We start from the raw sequence: 8,093 nt of genomic DNA, 5'->3' as shown, positions 1-8,093 counted from the left end.
CCTGATTCCACCTGATGGGCAACTCACGTTGTGGTGATCTCCCCAGGGGAAGATCAGCCTGCATCTTTGCTGTTTCATGGAGTAACTCTCCCTGGATCTCTCAATTTTAGTTCAATTTTTTTTAAATTCTACTTTTAGTATTTTTCAATAACTCAAGGCAGTGAATATACATACTACTTCTCCTCCTCCTCTTGTTTTCCCCACAACAACAGCCCTGTGAAGTGGGATGGGCGGAGAGGATGGGCCCAAGGTCACCCAGACAACTTTTCATGTCTAAAGCGGTACTAGAACTCACAGTCTCCTAGATTCTAGGCCAGCACCTTAACCACTACATCAAAGTAACTGTCTCTCAAGTTGCACATGAACATAAATTTCGGGCTCTTTGAGGTATCAGTTTATGAATGGTCCCATTTTGTTTTATTTCAGGAATGTGCCATTCAAGAATCAGCTGATATTTTGCAAACATAAATGTGAAAACCTTCTGGTCAATCCATATATCAAAAAGTCACCTCCTCTACATTGAAAGCCAACATTTTTTTATTTTATTTAGTTTGACAAACATGTACAAGATGGAAACCAATCAAGGAGGGAACCAACCTAGAACTAAGGAGAAAGTTCCTGACAGTGAGAACAATTAATTATCGCTTGCCTCTGGAAGGTGTAGGTGCTCCATCACTGGAGGTTTTTAAAAGGAGTTTAGGCAACCATTTGTCTGAAATGGTATATGGCTTCCTGCTTGAGCAGGTTGGACTAGACCTCCAAGGTCCCTTCCAAGTCTGTTATTCTGCTGTTCAGCATTGATGACTATTTCCGTTCCACATAATATACTTTGGTTGCCTGGCCCCATTTCAGTTGTTTGAATACACTGCTTCCTCTTGTTCTGCTCTTCATCTCACGCTGGCTGGACCACACGTGGCTTTCCCCATTTCTTTGTCCAAACACCAAGTCCACCCAGTTTGCAGTGGTGTATTGATGGCTGGGCTGTTATCTGAGGTCCAAGCAGCTGGGACACAGTATGTGGAAAGCAGACAACCAATCCAGCTGCAATTTGGGCTGTTCCCGCCTTATCCTTGGGGCAGGGCAAAATTCCAGAGAGATATATATATCCTCAAGTGCAGAGGAGGTGACACTGTCTTCTATTATCCTAAAGTAGGGAGCGGCACTGGATGCAGATGTGTTGATCTTTGGGATCCTTCAGGATGAACTGCAAGTCCCATCCTAGCACGATGCCGCTGCTCTTTGCTTTAATCCTGAGTTTCTATTTGCAAGGTATGTCGGGGATGATGGGACAGAGGGATTCCCTCTTCAGGAATGGATATTTATCATTGTTAAATCAGCACCAGCCATGTTACTGTTAATGACTACTTTGCCCCGACCCCATCCCTTTTATTTAGGCCTTGGCCAAATGATGAAATGGGCTGCCAACATTTAAGTGAGTTGTTTGTCCTTAAGGTGCCAAGAATTTTTTTGCCATTTCTGTCAGCGTAATAATATCAGATCTAGGAAACATTTAGATTATCACTAGTGAACATCTAGATATTTACCTCTCAAATGTGGGAACACTTTGTAAAAGCTGTGTGGTATCCCCATAATTCTGAAAGTGCTCTTTAGGACTGAAAGTGTAAACGATGTCTAAGCTATACTTTACAACTTTTTGTAAATAGTGCATAAACTCTGCTCTGTGTATCCTTTCTGGCCTAAGAGAGGAGGCAGGATGTAGTAAGTTCTGAGATGTTCAGCTGCTTCCATCAACTTCAGACAAAGGCTGCCAAGACCAAAATGGATTCATAACTTAAATCTGCATTGTGTCAATAGTGCTCTTTTTCAAGTTGTACTTTTCCCATTTGTAAAATAAAATTAACAGAAACTGAAAGTATGTTATGTTACATTCAACAAGGGTCAAGTGATTAGATAGTATAGGTGTATGAAAAATATAGAGAATTGGATATAATTGAATTTTTTTTTTTGCTTCCTGATCATTTTTAGTCAGAAGATAGTACTGCATTATTAAGTCAGTTAAAGGTCATTGTATCAATGTTGTGACTTTAGAAGATAGTAGTCTAAAATTCCAGTAGGACCAGGTACTACCAACCAGTTGGAAAAAATCTGGCTGAAATTCTAGAGAGTTGCATGAAAATATTGGGCAAGATGGAGAAATGGGCGAATTTTGTACATAGCAACTTCCAAAGTTCTAACGCGAATAACTTATATGGCATATTGCACTAAACCATGGCTTACTTAATCATGGTTTATTGTCCAGAGAATAATTGTAGAAAAGTGATTAAAGATTTAGGATGACGATGATGATAGAGTAGTAGGAGGAAGAAGATTGACTAGGTTCACAAGTGAATGATTTCTAAAGATTTCTCATTCCAAAAAGAAGGATGTGATATATGAATGGTGACTAATTCAATAGAGGACAATTGAATAAATACAGGAAAGATATATTCAAAACATTTGGATGGGCTACATTTATTAGAAAAGTTACCATTATCAATCTTACTGCATGTACCAGAAAGAGGGCTGAGAAAATATCTACAGATTCCTCACATCCTGGACATAATCTAGTTTAATTTTCCCCCTCAGGACATCTCTATAGAGCATTTCATTCCAAAACAACTGAACACAAAGATAGTTTTTCCCCTCGGGGTCATCACTCTGCTGAACACTTAATTCCCACAGCACTGTCTCATTTCTCACCTTTTCTTATCTTCTCATCTTTCCTACTATCTTCTATTGACTTCTTGTAATTTATCAATTGTTGTTTGTAACTTATGGTTAATGATTGTATATGATTTATGATCTATGAGCTATGAGCTATCACTTGCTGTTTATATGTATGTACGCTGACAGCGTACATACATATTGGAGGAATACATACAGATTGGAGAAAAATTCCTTGTGTGTCTAATCACACTTGACCAAGTATTCTATTCTATTCTATTCTATTCTATTCTATTCTATTCATTATTTCTATTTTTATTCAGAATAGCTGTCAGGTTTGCCTCTGTTCAAATCTTAAGAAAGAAAACACCAAACTCCATAGATTTAGAGAAAAGATACAGTACTTCTCCTAAGAAAGAAGTGATAGCAGCAGAAGCAAGGCAAGATCTGAGTAAAATCCACGCAAAAGTTACAAATTGAAAGTCATCCCAAAGTCCTCCCCACCAGGGTCCAGTCCATAAAGACCAATCAGCATCCAATATGATGTTATGGGAAATCTCTTCAGTAGACGTTAGATGCTTCCGTAGAACCAGGACAGTTGGCTTTGGAAAAGTCCAAACAATTCCACCCCATTGATGGGTAACAAACCTCCCTTTGAATTCACACGGGAAGACTTCACATCAGCTCACTTCCCTCCCCCACAAATGTCAAAAAACCCCTCCCTGTTCCCATGGCACCCAAGGGCTAGCAAACTACAAACTGCATTCTGGAGATCCAGCTGACAATAGCCTTTAAGAAGGAAATAAGTTGCCTGAGAAATAAACTGTGAAATAGCACGTGGATTGGCCTAGGAGGCAGAGGAGAAAACCAAAGGATCAAAACTCAGATCGTATGATATATACCCATTATTCATAACAAGGTTCATAGTATTTTACCAGCTGCTTACTGATTAGTTTTGAATATGTCATAGCATCACACAACAAAATGATAATTAGTTTATGCCCCAGAACGGAGAATCGGAATGGGTGGAGAGACCTAGAAACTTGAGAGCTGGTAAATTTCCAGAAAAGCCGTCTGTTGTCAGGCCCAACCCAAGAACAATCCAGAACAATCCAGCTGAAGTTCATTATTGTTCACACCATATAGTTAAGGCACCAGGCTAGAAAGCAGGGGACCGTGAGTTTGAGTCCTGTCTTAGCCATGGAAGCCAGCTGGGTGACCTTGGACCAGTCTCTTTCATTTCAACTTACCTCACAGGGTTGTTGTTATGAGGAAAACAGGAGGAAAAAGGGGTGTTGGATCTGTTGATCGCCGTGAGTTATTTGTAAAAACAATGAAGGCGGGATATGAATGAATGAATGAATAAAGACAGAATTATTATAGCTCTACTACTGTATACTAAAAGCTATACTACTCTAAGCCTAAGGATATATCTTGCAAATTTCTAGAGAGTGACTATCCTAAATTTCTTCATCTGTATCTGATCTAGCTGTGCACTGTCTGCCTCTTGTTTACCCCCCCCCCTTTGGAATATGCTCCCCCACTTCCTGGGAAACTGCTGCTTCATTTTAGTCCCTCATATCACCTGTCAGAATTCCAAGTAAACCCCCCCCCCCCAACGAAAGAAGACTCTGAGGCTTGAGTTTCCTCAAAGTTCCATTTTATTGAGATGTCATATTGTCACGTCTGGGAAAACCTGAATCTGAAAGTTTCCAGGTTTTCCTCACCCAAATGAAAGTTCCAAGCCCAGCACCCACATGTCCATCACATGGTCCAATCAGGAACCATCCCAACTGGAGATGCCTCCTAGTCACACCCCTCCAGGTGTCCTTGACTCTCTGAGAAAGGAATGTTATTATGGGTTCCACCACAAAACCGCGGTCGACTAAAGTGCGCTCGACGAAACCGCGTACCTGACATCATCACAGCGTGACGAAAAAAGCACGCTGTGAGCGGTAAAGCTAAAATTAACGCGTAAACCTAAACCTAATCCCCCTAAACCTAACCCTAAACCTAACCCTTAACCTAACCCTAAACCTAACCCTAAACCTAACCCTTAACCTAACGCTAAACCTAACGCTAACCCTTAACCTAACCCTAACCCTAACCCTAACCCTAACGCTTAACCTAACCCTAACCCTAACCCTAACCCTTAACCTAACCCTAACCCTAACCCTAACCCTTACCTTAACGTGAATCGGCTTGCTTTAAAAGTGCTTTTTAAAGCGCCCTTTTTTCTCCGCGGTCGTATTTGTCGCGCTGCTGCTGACGTCAGGTACGCGCTTTCATCGGGCGCGCTTTAGTGGACCGCGGTTTTGTCGTGCCATGGTTATTATGACTATATATCTCCCATACTCCATATAACCCCCCTCCCATTTTCCCACTGCATTAAATGTGGCAGGCCTGAAGGCCCAATGGAAAAGATGGCTTCCAAGCATGACATCACTTTTCTCTTCCTAGACACAATCCACATCTGCCTCTTGTTTGCCCTGTTCCTTCAGGTTGCAGATTCCAGGGGGAATCCTACTTTTGCTTCGACTTTTGCAGACTGTTGTAGGGAGTTGATATTCCTGGGTCCTGTTTCAAATGTTTTCTGGAGCTTGACAAGGAGAAATGTAATCAATGAAACTTTGGGGGCGTGATGCCTGAGGCAGAAGGGCAGGATTGAGCTCATTAGGAGTTGCGACACTGGCACAACTCTTGGTTGTAGCATTCCACACCTTTCTTTTGGCAAAAGGACTGGTGGACTTTTGCCAATCTCTAGGTTTCAGTCAGCCGCAAACAAAAATATGGGAGTGTCTTGATGGCACTGTTTATGAGGGATGCATTATATTTGGGGCAATGAGAGTCCATAGGGTGGTGTGGTGGAAGGATTGGATTAGGACTCCAAACTACAGCTTCGGTCACATGCCTGACACACGCTCCACACACATGCATCTTTAGGTCTGCGCATACGCAAAACATTAAAAAAGGGGAAAAATTAAATCTGTGCAATTACAATTGTTCTCTGTATGTGCAGAACCCAATATCAAGATGGTCGCCCTGTAGGAGAACTGGTTTGGGGGTGTGGCAGGCCTGGGTCACTGCCGGTTCCAGCCAAATGATTACCGGTTTGGCCAAACCGGTCCAAAACAGTAGGGACCCACCTCTGCTGTGCTCCCTTGGAGCCTTCCCCCCCCCCCCCACCCGTCCTCTCTCCATGAAGAAAGCCCCATCTGAACTGACTCAGGACAAGGAAGAGAAAACTGACTGGTGGGTTACTTTGTGGCCTGCGAGGGGGCTGGGGGTGCTCATTTATAAAATTAATCCCCCCCCCGGCCCTCAAATATTTGCAAAATGTTCAATGTGACTCTCAGAAGTTTGGACACCCCTGGATAGGAGAAGGAGATCCAGGTTATAGACCTCCCCTTCGGAGAAACACCCTGAGGGGGCTTGGACCAGTCATGTACTCTCAGCCCATCCTGCCTCCCAATGGTTGTTGGTAAACATGGAGGAGATGTAGGGACTAAAGAAGATGACCTTGGCAGAGATAGGCCAGATCCAAAGCAACAAGGGGAAAATCATGGTTGAAGTCCAAAACAAGAAAAAAGTATTGTAGGCAGAAGCAACTCAGGGAAACACCTCCCTAATTCAGATTCAGATTCAGAAGTTTATTTGTATGCCGCCCTTTTCCCTGGGGGGACTCAGGGCGGCTCACATCCGAAAGGGAAAGGGGAAACAGACTTTTACATATACGACAACACATAATTAAAAGAAAACACAACATTCATACCATTCGGAAGGGTACAATCTTAGCCCCATGCCTGGCGGGATAGCCAGGTTCTAATGGCTGTGCGGAAGGTCTGGAGAGTGGTGAGGGTACGAATCTCCATGGGGAGATTGTTCCATAGGGTCGGAGCTGCCACCGAGAAGGCCCTCCTCCGCGTGGTCGCCAGTCGGCATTGACCCGCAGATGGAATCCGGAGGAGGCCCAATCGGTGAGATCTAATAGGTCATGTGGAGGTAATTGGCAGTAGGCGGTCTCTCAAGTTCATATAATAAGGTTGAGTAGGTGGGGGTGGGAGGGAGATAGCACAGGATTGAAAGATTCTTTCTGTAGCCAATATTAATATTAATTAAAAAAAGGTCTCCTGAGAATTCTTGTGGCACCTGCTGGAATTGGGGGTACCATGGTGAACCTCAGCCAAGGACTCAGTGGCAACTTTGTCTTTTTTGTGTCCCTTTCTAGGCATAGCTTCCAGATGTGTTGACACGGTCTTTGGAGAAGACCTTCAGCCGCTGCCCCCAGGGGTGGAGAGGTGCTCTTTCCCAAATGGAATTCTCAGGCCAGACGTCTCACCACCTGGAATGGGAGGCAACAGCATTGAAGGGGGAGACTCTCGGATAGTGGGTGGCAGGCCTTCTGCACCCCATTCCCAAGAAGACAACCCCTTCCAGTTTGGCAGGCCAAGTAGACCTTGGCAGCCTGGCAACCCAATGGGGCCTACCTTTGGAAATCCTGGTCAGGAGGGCGGACCAAGACCATATGAACCTTGGGGTGCGGCACAACATGTAGGCGGCACTCCTGAAAGGTCACCTTCTGGCTTTACCATCAAAGAATACACTCCTAATGGCCATCCAAGGCCAGTGTGGAAGGAACCTGGCATCCCTTACATCCCAACTGCTAAGGAATGGGGAGGAGGCTATATCCCAGCTTCAAAGGCACCCCCTAAGGCTAGACCCTATGTACCATATGGCGTTCCCTATAGTGGTGGTGCCAGTTCCCATGCTTCGGGACAACTCTATGATGGGGAATCCATTGCGTCTGGCCCAAGAGGGAGAAATGATGGAAGTTATGGCCCCATACCTGAGGCTTTGCAGCCATGGGAAGAGCAGGGGAGGGACAATCAGTCTCCTACAAACCCTTGTAGTCCAAAGTGTTAAGGAAGGGAGGTTAGACTTGACTCTATGTCCTGGAGACGGGTCGAGTTGGCCTTGGTTTCCTTTCCATGTTTCGGCAAGAACTTTATGGCAGGGAGATAAATATGTGACACAATTGAATGCGAGCAGAGCCAGTCTTAAAAACTGGGGGCCTGGATCTACAAATTAAAGGCATTTCCAAGTTGATTATTATGGTTGATGGACTATTATAAACTAGAAAGTTTTCTTTGGCACTAAGAGTGCCAATTAAAATGTGTAGGAATGTTACAACATAAGAACTCTCGAGAAGACAGTCATGGCAATTCAATGTTAGCTGTGTGGAGTAACTTTCCTAAGCAGCATACTTTTTTCCAGAGGTCTATACTGGTTCTACAATTAAGAGGATGCAGATTTCTCAACCTTCTTTGAGAAAGCCTCAGCTATCTTTGCTGGTGATGATCAAGTGGCAATGCCAACATTTTGCACAGTTGTCCCATCGTGTTGCTCAAATGAGATCATGGCACATCCTT

At 43.9% G+C, this 8,093-nt stretch overlaps 1 protein-coding gene across 1 annotated transcript; it reads left to right on the top strand.

Annotated features, from left to right (window-relative positions):
- Positions 1-1,199: 1,199 nt before the first annotated feature.
- LOC148047871 (uncharacterized) lies at positions 1,200-7,593 on the top strand. The gene is made up of 2 exons (XM_087707796.1): positions 1,200-1,269; positions 6,893-7,593. Exons 1-2 carry the CDS (start codon positions 1,200-1,202, stop codon positions 7,585-7,587), a joined length of 765 nt encoding a protein of 254 aa, XP_087563922.1. The 3' UTR covers positions 7,588-7,593.
- The last annotated feature ends 500 nt before the right edge of the window (positions 7,594-8,093 follow it).

This window comes from Thamnophis sirtalis, unplaced genomic scaffold (genome assembly GCF_051295495.1).
Source record: "Thamnophis sirtalis isolate CommonGarterSnake01/CBP01778 unplaced genomic scaffold, rThaSir2_p1.2 scaffold_3, whole genome shotgun sequence".
NCBI classification, from domain to species: Eukaryota; Metazoa; Chordata; class Lepidosauria; order Squamata; family Natricidae; genus Thamnophis; species Thamnophis sirtalis.
Note: the sequence above shows the minus strand (reverse complement) of the source record. Positions and strands in the feature narration are given on the sequence as shown.

Excerpts from the sequence above, each read along its gene's own strand:
- LOC148047871 (XM_087707796.1), top strand. The coding sequence starts at position 1,200 with ATGAACTGCAAGTCCCATCCTAGCACGATGCCGCTGCTCTTTGCTTTA. Across the intron at positions 1,270-6,892 it reads CCTGAGTTTCTATTTGCAAG|GCATAGCTTCCAGATGTGTT; the intron begins GTATGTCGGGGA and ends GTCCCTTTCTAG.